Genomic DNA, 14,947 nt, shown 5'->3' on the forward strand with positions numbered 1-14,947 from the left:
GGGCTCCACCGGCAGAGCTCCGCCCGGCCAACCCACAAAATGACGAGAAAACAAATCCTTGCTGAAGCAACTACTTTGTAGAGCGGTTTGTTATATGCACAATACATCACTGGTACCACTGGGTATTAAATGAAGTGAAAGTTTATTAACCAGGAAAAGCAGGCGTCATCAGCTGAAGAAAGGATGTTGGGTGCAAACCGAAGGTAGCACGGGACCACCTCATCTGACAAAACGTGCCTGCATGCGGACACACAGACAAAAAGATCTAGGATACACATACTAAGTAATAACCGAGCGATATAGAATGAGGTAAACTCCCAGTAGTGAAAAGGTTTTCTTATTTTTGCTTTCTGACATCTTTTATTTCTTATTTTTGCTTTTCCGTATTTTCCATATGCATATATGTGCTTTTACAGTAATAAATAGTTTTAAAAATATATTATTTTTTTTTAAAAAAGGTCTATAATATTTACTTCAGACAAAAAGGTCAGCTGGGCAGGCATCTGGGTGGCTCAGCTGGTTAAGCATCCGGCTTCGGCCCAGGTCATGATCTCACGGTGCACAAGCCCACGCTGGGCTCCCTGCTGTCAGTGCTGAGCCCACTTTGGATCCTCCATTCCACGCCCCCATCACTGCCCCTTCCCCACTCATGTGCTTTCTCTCTCTCAAAAATAATAAATTTTAAAAAATTTAAAAAAAAAAAAAAAAGGTCAGCTAGGTCCCTGAAGAGCTCAACATGAAAATTCTTGCTTTCTCTAATCTATAAACTTAACAGATAGTTATGGGCTGAACTGTGTCCTCCCTGCCTGCCCTAAATTAATATATTGAAGCCCTAACCCCCACTACCTCAGAACGTGACTGTATTTCGGGACAGGGTCTTCAAAGGTAATTAAATTACTAAAATGAGGCATTCGGGGTGGGCCCTAATCCAATCAGATTCGTATCCTTATAAGAGGACTATTGAACACATAAAGCACCATCGGGTGTGATGCACAGAGAGGGGACTGTTGGAAGAGGCAGCAAGAGGACGGCCATCTGCCAGCCATGGAGAGAGGCCTGGAACAGACTTTCCTAATGGCCCTCAGAGGAAACCAACCCTACCGGCACCTTGATCTGGGACTTCCAGCCGCCACAACAGTGAGGAAAACAGACGTCTGTTGTCTCAGCCCCCTGTCTGTGGTATTTTGTTACAGCAGCTCAAAGGGACTAAGATGAGGACTAAGTGTATAGCACAACATTTGGAAAACTGGCCTAGTGTGCATTCTAAGCATTGCAAACTGAACCATAAAAACAGTTGATAATAAAGCCTTGCTCAAAGATTCTGCAAAGTCTTGATTTTAAAGCCAAAAAAACAAGTATTAACATGCACAATGAGAAATTATGTTAAATACATCAACACAGAGAGGAAGTAGAGGGCATGCGTTCCAAAGGTACTGCCTCACTCATGATGGAGCCAGCGTGCTATTCTAGTCCACATTCTACTCCTGAGATGGCTCGAGAAACAGGTTTTCTTGTTTTCTTCTGTATTTATTTATGGGCCACTAACAAAGAGCAAAATTAATGGAGAACCAACAGCTAAAAAGCAATACTATTAAAGACTATTGTTTTGTTTTGCTTTGTTTTTAAATGTTTATTTTTGAGAAAGACAGAGTGCAAGGGAGAGAATCCGAAGCAGGCTCCAGGCTCCGAGCTGTCGGCACAGAGCCCAACATGGGGCTTGAACCCACGAACTGCGAGATCATGACCTGAGCCGAAGTCAGACGCTTAACCAACAGAGCCACCCCGGGCACCCCAAGACTATTGTTTTTTAATCAAATACAAAATCGTCCATTCATCTACTTCTAAATTAAAAACATGATTTACCAAACTACACGATTTACGATAAACAGTAAAAGAAAAGACTGAGTCCAGTTATGGTGCGAGAACAGGAAGAAGAGGAGCGGAAGAGAAAAGCTGCTCTGCGGTGGTGCAGAGTCTGGGAGTGTGGCTGCTTGCCACGTCAGGCTCACACTACTTACATGATCTTAGGCGCATGATTTCACTTTGATGAGCCGGCTCTTTATAAGGGGAGAAGCTTAAACAAGATAATTACTTCTTAAGCAGTGTTCATGGACTTCCTAAAGCTTCCCTGGAGATTCTTGTAGGGTGGGTATAGAAATAAACTGGCAGGACTTTGTGTCCTTGGGCTCAGATTCAAGCAGGGGTACTCATTTCTATTTGTTTTCCATTTGAATGTCTGCGTCGTCACTTGAGGGAAGAGTTCTCCTGCCATAAGTGTTCAAAATCATTGTACGAAAGTGCTCTGTGCCATATACCTGGGATACTCCGGGAATACGTATTTAAGAATCAGTAAGTAACAAAGCTGAGCAGGGAGACCCAGGAGGCAGAAAGAAGAGCCAAATGATAACTGACTTGCAGGAACACCGGGTAGATGATGATGGTAACAGGGGACCCTGACAGGGCAAGGGAGAGTGTGACCTCTACGTATACAAGATTTAGGACTGTTAGTTGACGGTAAGCATTCCAAACTGAGCCTGAAGTGTAACTTCATGACTCAAAAAGTGAATGCAACTTTAGGCGTCATTGATAAAAGTATAATTTCCGAAATAAAGGCATTTGACAAAATTGTCAAATATATATTTAAGAACCTACCTGTCTGTACTACCAATAATCAAAGAGTATAGGCAGCACTGTTTGGCGGACTTTGAAATGAGTCAGACCCGAGTTCCAATCTTCATTCTCAAGTTTACACAAGATATGTAACTTCAGGAGATACAGCTTCTAGAACCATCAACATCACTAATGAGGGGACTCTAGCGGCACTGTCGTGAAGGGCTAGTGATCACCATGGATAATACTTGGCACGTAGCATGGTGCAGGCACACCATTCACACTCAAGAAATAGGTGACGCTTACAGAGCACGATGTGGACTTCTATCTCCTCTAACCTTCAGAACAGTTCGAGAACCAGGGGAGCATAGCACATAAATGCAAATTATCACAAGGGTGGGACTAAAGTGGAACAGATGAAATAGTCAATGAGGACAGAGTACAGCATCACCATTTATCATTAGGAGGAACAGAAAACGCTGCGACTTTCCCATGAGGCAATCTGGCAACATGTAACAGAGGACATTTCCAAAGTTCATACATGATGGGCCAACTCTGTTTGGGAAAGGAAAGGATTCAGAAAGTGTCTGTGGGTAGAAATGAGAGTGCCCCCATTGACTGGCTGGTGAGCATCTCCTTTAAATGCAGATTTTTCACCAAAAAAGCAAAGCATCTCCAAGAATAGAAGTCTCCCTTTTATCTTTTTCCCCAACTACCAGTTTCCACAAATATCCCTTTTTCAGCCCGAAAGTGGAAAGCTCCTGAGAACTCCTGAGGCAGAAACTGTGGCCCATGTCACCATTCCAGTCCTCACATTTGAGTGGAAGCACAATGCCCAGGGAAGCAGACCCCGCCTAATGACTCAAATATTCCTTAAGACCAATAAAGGAACGTGGAATAGAAGTATATAAACCCCTTCAGGGTGGGAGGTCCCAAATCCAGAACAACTCATGGTGTTCAAGGAACTGCCGTCACAGAAAGAATGAGAGTCAAACCGTTTCATTTCTTCTAAGTCTGAAGGAGGCGGTCCTTTGAGTTCATTGCGACTCAAGACCCAAGGGAAAAAGTGTTCTGGTAAAAAGAACAACTGACAACCGAGGGCCAATGGACACTTACCTAAAATGAGATGAAGTTTGGTTTCTGTCTGGAAAGCATAGTGCAACGTCACCAAAAATGCTGACTGCCTGATGTGCTCCAGGACTTGCCGCTCTGTCCTTGTGTGCTCTGTGGTTTTGGCCTTTTGAACTATCGTTGCCTTTTTCAGTACTTTCATGGCATACAGCTTTCCAGTATCGTGACCGCTGATTTTACGAACCAGAAATACTTTTCCATAAGCTGAAAATGAAAAGAAAAAAGAAAAAGAATGAAAATACTACACAGAACGGTAATCTATTGGCAGGTCAAAGTTACGAGAAGCGTGACGAACTTTCCTTGACGAAAAAGTACCTTTATTGCGGTTTCAAATAAAACAGCTTTGACAGATTTCTTTCGTTGTAGGCCAAATATATTTCTAGGTCTAAACCTTGGTATTTACATATTTCACCACTGCTGACAGCGTTATGTTTTCACTCTTTTACTGGTATTTTCTCCTCAATATTTTTAGCTGTAGGGAACTAGCTGCTATTATGGTCAATTATCCACAATCTGATTCTGGAACAACTAGGACATTTTAGACATCAGATAAAATCTTCAGGTTTTGCTGTCGATGTAAACAAATGAAAACAGTTCTTAAGAATCTCATACACATAAAAACCTAGCACCTCGACTCTCCCTCTATATTTAATAAAAAAACTAAAGAAACGTAAGCTGACATTATATAAACAAAAGAGATCTTCAGACTTAGAAAACACTAAAATACCTTAACTTGTAAGCATCCTGACAGAAAAGCCCCTTTACATCTTTGGGCAGTAATTCATGGCTCAGTAGGTCAACCTCAAAAAGTTTTCCCTAAGGGCTCAGTTGGACAAATCCTGTGTGTGGTGCCACTCCCCCAGATGGAGGAACTGGGGCCGAATGCGCAGGTATCTGCATTTATTTCCCTAGAGAAAGGCGAAGAGGACAGGAAGGGGTAGGAGGAGGAGGGTGAAGGAAAGGCAGACAAAAACACTGTGAGAGGGAAGGGGTAGGTCCCCAGTGCATCTCTACAGTGTATTAAAATTCTCTTTCCTTTGAAACACCTCCTGGGTGGGTAAGCCCAGTCCCACTTTTGAAGTTCAGCACTTTATTTATTTATTTTCAGAGAGAAAGAGCACAAGCAGGGGAAGAACAGAGAGAGAGGGAGAGAGAGAGAGAGAGAGAGAGAGAGAGAGGGAATCCCAAGCGGGCTCCGTACCATCAGAGCAGAGCCCAATGCAGGGCTTGAACTCACCAACCGTGAGATCATGACGTGAGCTGAGGTAAAGAGTCGGACACTTAACCGACAGTGCCACCCAGGCGCCCCAAGTTTGATACTTTCATCAGACCGTTCTGGAGTTAGTCTGAGTTCTGACCCAGACCTTCCCTCCAGGGCCTCCCTGCACCCTGCCCACACCTCTCCGGTATTTAGCCCATAATTCTGTTCTGATCCACTCACTAGTGTGAGAGCGCTTAAAGGGAGGGGCTCCTGTATACTCCACGTTATTCAGGTCAGTCCTTCGAGAAGTAAATTAGTACCAACCCATGACAGACATATGCATATGGATTGGTGAAAGGCTGGAATACTCCTGAGGAGGACGCTTTCTGAGGAACTTGCTTATGCCAGGCTCTGTGCTGAACACATTCCACACACTGGTTCACTTAATCCTCGGAACAGCTAGCGAAGGTGGTACTTTTAGTAATTGCAAGCTACAGATAAGAAACGGGTTCCAGGACCGTAAGGAACTGGCCAAAAGACTTGGGTAAGCGGTGGCAGAATGGATACAAACTTCAGGAACCACGCTTTGGGCTGAAAATGAATTTAAGAGATGATTCTTCACAAATACTAGAAATCGGATGCTCTGGCTTTAGTAAAATCACTACCATAATCATACTGAAAACATTCTGGAATACAGAGAAAGTGCATAAAGGGTTTGTGTCCTACCCCATTGTAAATAAAATGATCACAGACTGAGATTTTAGTGAGGTAGAGGTGAACAAAAAAAAACAAAATGACAACTTTCCGAAGCTAACAAATTAACCTAAAGTATAAAAATGAAAAAAGCTCATCTATTCCAGAAGCCCTGCCAGGAAGCTGGAAAATATTCTGATGAAGCGTGCTATATCTTCCACAGAGTCAGCCATGACAGAAACTCGGGAGGAAGTCAAGTCCTCTACAAGTATGGGGCTTTTGTGTTCCCTACACACACAGCACCCGCCCAGACCCCCCCCCCTTTCTCTGAGACTCCCGTCTCCAGAATGCTCCGGTTCTTAGAAATTATGTGTGCTGTCCAACAAAGCAAATCTTCCCAAGACATCACTGAAAGATGGCTGTTCAGCTTATAGGTAGCTAGTCTTTCAGCCTAAGTGTTGACCGTGTGGCTGACAGACGGCAGGGTGTTAGCACTTAACATCTGAGTACTTGCCAGGCACTGTAGAGGTATATTAACTCATTCAATTCCTACATCATCCCTGTAAGTAGGGGAGAAGGATTACCACACTGAGAAGCTGAAGCATCGAGACCACACTTGCCCACCTGGCCCTGCGTCCCACACGCTTAGCTCTGCTCCATCCGCCTCCCTTCAGTGGACGACCTCACAGGAAAATAAATAGGGAGTGAGACATTAAACAGAAGTCACAATAGAAGTAAGGTGGGTTTTTGGTGTGATGGACACGGGGCCGTTAACTTTTATGAGGAGAAAGTCTTGCAAAGTAGCCTAATTTATTGGTGGGGAGAAGGGATGGAAATATTAGAAAATGTTCCTTTTATCGAGTGGACACAGACCTTTTTTAATAATATTTATCTGTTGGTCCTTCTATACCCTCTGGACTTACAAAAAGAGTATTACCCTTCCCTGTAAGATCATTTTTTTAAATACTTAAAAACACTACCATGCCATCTCACCTATGCAACATGTCCTTAGTCCCTAAGCCAAACTTAAAGTAAATGATTTTGAGACTTCTCACCACTAGGAGGTTCCACTGACGTACTCTGTGAGTTACAAATATTTTTTCTTTGATTTCTTTCCTATTACTTTAACTCTTAAAAAAATTTTTTTTAAATGTTTATTTTTGAGTGAGAGAGAGAGAGAGAGCGAGCAAGGGAGGGGCAGAGAGAGAGGAAGACACAGAATCCAAAGTAGGCTCCAGGCTCGGAGCTGTCAGCACGGAGCCCAACATGGGGCTCAAACCCATGAACCGTGAGATCGTGACCTGAGCTGAAGTCGGACGCTCAACCGACTGAGCCGCCCAGGTGCCCCTCTTTCCTGTTACTTTAAAACTATGTTCTATTATATTGGGGAGCCTGGGTGGCTCAGTCAGTTAAGCGTCTGACTTCGGCTCAGCTCATGATCTCATGGTCTGTGAGTTTGAGCCCTGTATCAGGCTCTGTGCTGACAGCTGGGAGCCTGGAGCCTGCTTCAGATTCTGTGTCTCCCTCTCTCTCTCTCTGCCCCTCCCTCAGTCATGCTCTGTCTCTCTCTGTCTCTAAAAAATGAATAAATGTTAAAAAATTTTTTAAAAAGTCCTATTATGCTAAATATGAGGTAGCACAGGATGCTAATGTATGTGGTCAAATAATATAAAATCATCCTGCTGCTACACTATATACTGTCAAATAGTAAACAGTCATCCACCTTGCCATGTGATGAGATACAGAAGCTTACCAATAACATAAGCTAAAGACTGCATATATCCTGCCAATACAATTATTTTCCCTATCAGAAAGCGTCAGGGAAAAGAAAGAAGGATAAAGCTTACAAATCTTCTGTTTTTACTTTTACAGTTGCCACGATTAACTAAGGCTACAGTACTTTTATCACATAGTAAGTGCCAAAGGTGTTTATGTCAACAAAATTCAACAAGTGCCTTACAACATTCCACACAACAAACATTTCAGACAAGTAGGATCCTAGGAGTAGGATGCCTAACTAAACCATAGTTGTGTCCAAACAGCCTTGTTTTTGAAGCACCCATAAGGCTGCTTGTCACACTGCAGAGGGGAAGAAAACCCAGTTGCTACGCCCTCCCTGGGTAAACTGGGTTGCAGATGAGTACAGAGAGAGAAAGTAAAGCAGCCCTTCTGGTGAACAGTACCATCCACTCCAGAACCACCTACATGCATTCCAGTGTCTGAAGAGGGGACACAAAAAGTGGAGTTGATGGAAGTATTGTATCCTTTTAGTTTGTAACCAGATGAATGACTGCTTGCCTTCTAGTGCAGCCAACAACTAACTGGCTTTCATTCGGTAAGTGGTGTGCCGATCTCGTTAAAGAATTCCTATTCTGAAAGCATCGTCTGGAACCTGCAAAGGCTACCAATGCTGACAACCCTCCTGGCCATAAAAAATGAACAGTACTTCCTGCTCACATGGAGCCCCTAAAATGGATGTTTGGCCACACATCCGGATTTGCTGCTTAGGTAGAGACTAAGCTTCCTGCTTCAGCATGACTCTAATTTTCACATCGACACGCAATGGTTTCAAAGGCTTTATGAGCAATCCTCACGGAAGTCTTGTGTACTGCTGTGAATCTTATCAATTTCATTAGCATCAGCGCCTCTTCAAGATACTCTGTCAAGAAATGTGAGAAAAAGAGGGCACGGAGTTCACTGGGTTTCCAGAGGACCAGTCTAACGGCGCTTGACGGAGAGGTAGAGGTTCTACTTCTTTTGAGACTGAAGGAAAGTCAATTCTAAGAATGCATGACAAGAAGGATTAGTTCCTGACTTTAGCTTGATAGACATCTGGGACCAAATGAAGGAAGTAAATTCTTCAATTCTAGGCCCAACAGACGCCATTTTGGGTTCTGCTTAAGACCGGAGTGCTCTTCAAGCAGCCATTTCAGAGGAGAGAACTGGATCAAGACACATAAGTAAACTTCTCCACAAAGCTGGAGAAAGAACTCCACAGCTGGGAGGAAACCAGCTCTCTTATGAAGGTTAGTTCTGTTCAAAGTGAAATGCGGATTTAGAATTCTATCCTCGCTGACACAGACAGCACAGTGTTGGCAAACCTTGTTGACAACGATCTCAATAGCTTGAGGATAAAGCAAATAATATAAAATGAACTAAAACCAAGCACCACGGGGAAATGTCTAGTTCCTTGGAGTACGTCTCAGTTTGCTTTTCCAAGTGCGGGAATCTTACTCCACTTGCCACAATTAGTATTATCAATCAGGTGTTTAGTGCTTGTTGTCATAATAAAGAAAAGTTAAAAGTGACTGACGGTTTGAAAACAAGATGACATTCATGCTGCCATATCAAAAGCCACCACACAATTTCAACTACATTTTCAAGCTAAACAAAAGCAGCCTTCTTGCTGAAATTTATTTTGAGCATAACTGAACCGATCTTTTTGCTTTATTTGTAAAATGTGAATTCATTAAAAAGTTTTAGGAAGTAGCATCTAATCTCATGATAATGAGATCACAATTTGTTAAAAAATATTTTTACAGTCTGTAAAAGCAATCACGTTACAACGCCATATAATTAAATGCATGCAAAATGTGCATATGTTTACATGCATTATTCTGGAGGAAGAGTTAGTTAGGAGCCATTGTTCTAGAAGGTCTCTGGTTTATTTACTTAATTGCAGTCCTCACCTAGGACATGCCGCTCTCACTGGGACCCAAATGGCTCAAGCACTGTGAGATCACTGTTTCCCAATTTTTACTAATGCTATTGAAAACTGTGTGCCTTGTACACACTGCTTATCAGTTATGCCACACTTTGGGTTCATACCAAACTCCTAGCAGAAACTACTGTACTTGAACCATGGCTTTTAAAAAACTGCATGGCAGAAATTGTTAGCGACTTCCACTTGGACCAGGAATACGCCCCCCTTTTCCTCTGTACAACACACTGCTGCACACTGACTGCCTAGGACGGGTTCACCCATGCGTTTCTGTCTCCATGTAGCTCAGCTGTCTGCTTCACACCAACTCGTGGATACTCACTCGTGGCCTCACCCATTTACTCCTGTTATTGTTATTATATAATTTAACTACATGTTACATAAACCACTGAAATGTAAATGTGAAAGAAAAATGAGGTTGAATACTTTGGAAGAACTGGATAGAAGCAAGACACTTAAAAAAAAAAAAGGAACTGCTGAAAAGCTAGGTGTGGGTGGAACACTATAAAAGGCTTGGGGGAAAACTGTGGAAATCTAGAAGGATTCTGGACTCAGAGTACTTCAAATGCTGCTGGTTCCCACTCTGCTTTGAAGAATCCGAAACTTAATTTTAGATGATGCACTACAAGCATCACTACAAGTGATTTATACAAAATAAACTATTGTTTAAGAAATTATTCTCGGGGCGCCTGGGTGGCTCAGTTAAGTGTCTGACTCTTGGTTTCGCGTCAGGTCATGATCTTGCGGTCTGTGAGTTCAAGTCCCACATGGGACTCTGCGCTGACAGCGTGGAGCCTGCTTCGGATTCTCTCTCTTTCCCTCTGCCCCTCCCCTGCTCGTGCTCTCTCTCTCTCTCTCTCAAAATAAATAAACTTTAGAAAAAAGTTAAAAAACAAATTATTCTCAAAGAAAAGGTCCCATGCCTACATCCAAAGACTGGCAAGTGGGGGTACCTGACTGGCTCAATCTGTAGAGCATCTGACTCTTGATCTCAGGGTGGTGAGTTCAAGCCCCATGCTGGGCATGGAGCCTACATAACAAACAACCACAAAGACTGGCCTCACTGGCAGATGAATATATATTTATCTATTTTAAGTGAAATTAATATGTTCAAAGCACATATTTATATATATCCTTTTAAAGTGATTTTCCACTTCAACCGTTTTTTTTGATTAACAAGTACCAGTCATGTCATTACGAGAGAGGATCTTGTTCATTGGTGTTGGAACCCAACCGTCTCTCCTCCTTCCAGATTAGTGGAATCTCGTTAAAGGGTGACTCGGCCATCAACCACACTAACTATGGCTCCAGCTTGCTTTCATCCTCAACCTGGCAAGCACAGCTTTTGTGGTACCATCTAAATTGCTGATAAAAAATATAACCCTTCTGGCTCAAATCAGTTGATGTCCAATTGCCCTTAAGATAAGGAGAATACTTAATATAATTAAATTATCTGGCGTCCACCTCCCTCTTTCACCCTTCTGTCTCATTTAGCAGACTCTTTCAGACCTCCAGCCTTTTCTGACTTCTCCAACTAGCACAGTTCCTCAAATTTTATGCTCTCATAACCACCATGCATTCTTTGTCACAGAAATGATCAGAAACATGACTTTTCACTGATCTGTGTGACTGCTTCACTGTCCACTTCCACAGGACTGGAAATTCCATGAAATCATACACTGTGATTTGACTCCTTGTATCATCAGCAAGTAACTGGAGACTCAATGCTAAGTGCATGAAAAAAAAGAACAAACAAGCTAGCAAACAGGAGCAGACCAAAGAAAGAGCTCCGTAGCGTATAGCCAAATACCCTCTTCTCGGCTGATAATTTTGCTCTAAAGTTGAAGCTGAGTCTTTAACAAAAGAAACCAGTAATGCAGACCAGTGGTACCGAGCTACCCCCAGCCAACTCTTTCCCTCGGAGGAAGGAACAATCAGCTTTCGTGAAGCAATCCCTTTTAATTTGGGTATTAAATTTGATTCCTGACAACATTCCCTGGTGAAAGTGAACTCAGGAAACTTAGGAGCCACCGTTCTAGAGCAGGAAAATGTCTTAACATAGTCCATTTATGGCCACTGCGTTATGATCTGCCACAATCACTGAAGAACGAATCACAATGCCTGGCCACATCCCTTTCTCAGATATAATTTAATCTGGGGAAAAATTTCTGTCTTTCCACATGTGATATGTCCTGGCACTGACCAGCAGGCCACCTGCCTTCCCTTCCTCCTTCCACTGTACAACTTCACTGACCCCAAGACAACATTGTCAGGAATGGAACCAAACAAGAAATACACTCATGGAATTCTGAATTTCACTTGTCCTGCCCTTGGAAACGAGATCCTTGTCAATAGGCGAGTGGAACGTACGTGGTGAGTAATGCCAGAGTGGTGTGTATGAAGCCCCAGAAAACCCACCATCATCCATGTCAGAGAAATAGCCATTTCAGTGTTCTTACAGCACAATCAGCCACAAAAACACACACTCACGAGTCCAACCGACTAACCGTAATTTGGTACTTCTAAAAGACCCATCTGAAACATCTGATTAATTAGACCTTAGCATCAAAAAGAAACATTATTGTCCAAAAGACAATGTTTTTCCAATAATATTGACACATCTTCTGTCAAAGATGCTGTTCTCATGATATCATTTAATGTTCATGATATAGGAACCATTTGATAACTTCAGCACTTGTTAAGTCTCTCTAGGCCAGTTTTTGGGGGCACCTGGTGGCTCAGTCGGTTAAGCATCCGACTCTTGATCTCATGGTTCATGGGATCAAGCCCTACATTGGGTTCTGCACTGATGGCACGGAGTCTGCTTGGGATTCTCTCTCTCCTTCTCTGTCCTTTCCCTGCTTGTGCGCGCTCTCTCTCTCAAAATAAATAAATAAATAAATAAACAAACAAACAAACAAACAAACAAACTTCAAAAAAAAAAAAAAAGTCTCTTTAGACTGTTTTTTCCAAACAGTGGGCAGTGGTATCAATTAGTGGGTCTAAACAGCATTTAAAAAAAATAAGAGAAACAAATACACTAAAAGTGTTTCATGAAACCAGTGCTTCCTCTTTATAAATGCATGCCCACGTGTATGTATATATGAATGTAAACAAATCTGAGCACATGGGAGGGGAAAAGAGAGGGGAGTACAGAGCAGCAGCTAAACACAAAGACTCTGCCAGATTGCCTGAGGCTGAACCCTACATATGGTATTTAGTAACTGTATGACCTTGGGTAGAACAGTTAAGATAACAGTGTCTCAATTTCCACATTAGGGAGGGTAATAGTTCCTACATCTTACTTTCTGTTCCAGGGATTAAATAAATTAATGTAAGCATCCTGGCAGATAACAAACACTATAGAAGTATTAGTGGAAGAAAAGTGTGTGTGTGTGTGTGTGTGTGTGTGTGTGTGTGTGTATACAGACATAACATAAATACACATACTGAGTTGCAATATAAAAACGTGCTTATTTCGTCCTATGGGAAATAGCCAAAACAGCTTGAAAGTCACTGTTCTAAATAAATTTATATGCCTTTCCTTTAAAAAAAAAATTATGTAAGCCACAGAATTTTCTCTTTTATCCCTACCTCCTAATAACCTCAGAGTTAAATTTAAGACTCAATTATAATGCCTATCTCACCCCAGATGTCTGTAAAATCTATTTCACTTTCCTTTTATCTGGCTTTCACTTATTTTTTTTTAAGGTTCTCTCTTTTTTATCTTGAAAATGCCCTTAAATCTCTTTTTGAAAGAAGGTAAATTCCAAAACACATTTAAAATAAATGCACTTGACTTTATATATTTATCAAACAAGCATTGATTCCTAAATTCCTTTATACAACAGGTATCTTAACTGTACACTAAATTCCAAATATTAAAAAATACATACCTATAAAATGAAATATTTCAAATTTTAAAAGAAAAAATGTCTAAAGAAAAAAATTTTAAAGAAATAAAATTTTTAGAGAGATAAAATTGTTAGAGAAAAAAAAGGAGAATCTGAGCCATTTCATATAACTATTTTGTAAAAATTGGCCACTGCTTTGATTTGTAAAATCAAAAACACCCCAAATTTCTAAAATTAATTAAGGCAGACTAAAATATTCTAAGATATAAGGAAAAGCTATGAACCCCAAACATGATTAAATAAATAGATGCTGTAAGTAAACAAAAGAGACACAGTAAAACCATATGAAATCATAAGCAGTAATTTTTATAAAAGACACTGAGGTAGGCCATTTGTTTGGGGCATAAACATTTATATCCTCCTGAAGATATGTAATACAGAGGATCTGGATGAGACATAATAAAAGTGCCAGCATTCTAGATTTAATCCAATTGTAGTTTTTAAACTAAAAACACGGCCATTTGACCCATTTGCTTAACTACGTCAATGGTCAGAAACAGTTGTACAGCTGAATCAGGAACACAAAACAGTACATCTTCTTATGGATGGTGAGAGCGTCTAAAAAAGACTTAACATGTACAAAGGTTGAAAATAAAAATAGTCACAGGAATAACTATCTATGGCTACCACTTGTGCATACTGCATTAGCTTGAGTAACTAAAGACTAATTGTGTAATAATTTTCTAGATCAGCACTTTGTAAGTTTCAGAGAAAGCACTAAGACACTACATGCATGAAGCCAGCTCATAACGGCATATATGTAAGTGGGTGTGGCCAACTCCTGCCTATCTCCACATGAGTGACCCATTACATCACAGGCCATATGTTATCCCTGGTGCCAAATGACTTGAAAACCAAAGATTCTGGTCCAGCAGGAAAGAAGAAAAAGCTACAAAGGAAACCATGTCCAACTGTGAGGTCTAGACTTGGAAATGACTGCCCATGAATATGATTATCAGAGAATCTTACTAAAAGAAACATCCACAAGAACAAGGAAGTAAGAACAACCATTACTTGAAGCACTTTCATAAATCATTCTCTTTATACCTCAACAAACAAGCCGTCTGCTTAGCTACACAGTTATGTCTTATTGGCCAGTGTTAAATACCATCTGTAGTAGAAGTGAAGGGTGCTCTGCCAGTGACACTTGGACAGGCTGGTATACCCATACACCAGAGCTGCTGATAATACACAGCTGCCTCCTTCTCAGGAGAAAGGCCTAAGGTGAGACAGACCATTCCCTAACCCGTCCCAACCCAAGCAGCCTACAGCCAGTGACTGACATAGGTGCAAAAGGCCTGCCTCCTTACTTTTGCTCCAGAACTTCCCATGAGTCCAGGCTGAATCTAGACCCGAGCTTAGACCACGTGCTGCTTAGGCTCTTCCCCTGCTCCTTCTGCTTCCCTCACTCTCTCCTGAGAGCATTCCTGCAATTAATCACATGCACCTAAATCCCTGTCCTGGCCTCTGCTTCTAGCTGACATGACCTACGACAGCATCAGTAATAAGTTGTATCATGTCAATGTCAACCAACATCTTCCTATGGAATCATTTTATGATCATGGCATAAATCATTACAAACATTTAACCTCTAAGGCTTCCATAAACACTGTAGGTTTACACTGAAGCATAAGGTACAGTGGATATATACAGATGCAGAATTATAAACTTTTTTGA

The 14,947-nt window shown here is 41.5% G+C and overlaps 1 protein-coding gene across 5 annotated transcripts in view; it reads right to left on the reverse strand.

Annotated features, from left to right (window-relative positions):
- RPS6KA5 (ribosomal protein S6 kinase A5) overlaps nt 1-14,947 on the reverse strand; it is a 177,230-nt gene that overhangs the window by 101,920 nt on the left and 60,363 nt on the right. For 4 of the 5 annotated variants that reach the window (XM_030319783.2, XM_030319779.2, XM_030319781.1 and 1 more), the window contains exon 3: nt 3,727-3,945. In XM_030319783.2, the coding sequence (XP_030175643.1) occupies nt 3,727-3,945 (219 nt within the window). Of the gene's footprint in view, nt 1-3,726; nt 3,946-14,947 lie in introns of those variants that run through there. The other variant, XM_030319787.1, reaches the window with a different exon arrangement.

This window comes from Lynx canadensis, chromosome B3 (genome assembly GCF_007474595.2).
Source record: "Lynx canadensis isolate LIC74 chromosome B3, mLynCan4.pri.v2, whole genome shotgun sequence".
Classification (NCBI taxonomy): domain Eukaryota; kingdom Metazoa; phylum Chordata; class Mammalia; order Carnivora; family Felidae; genus Lynx; species Lynx canadensis.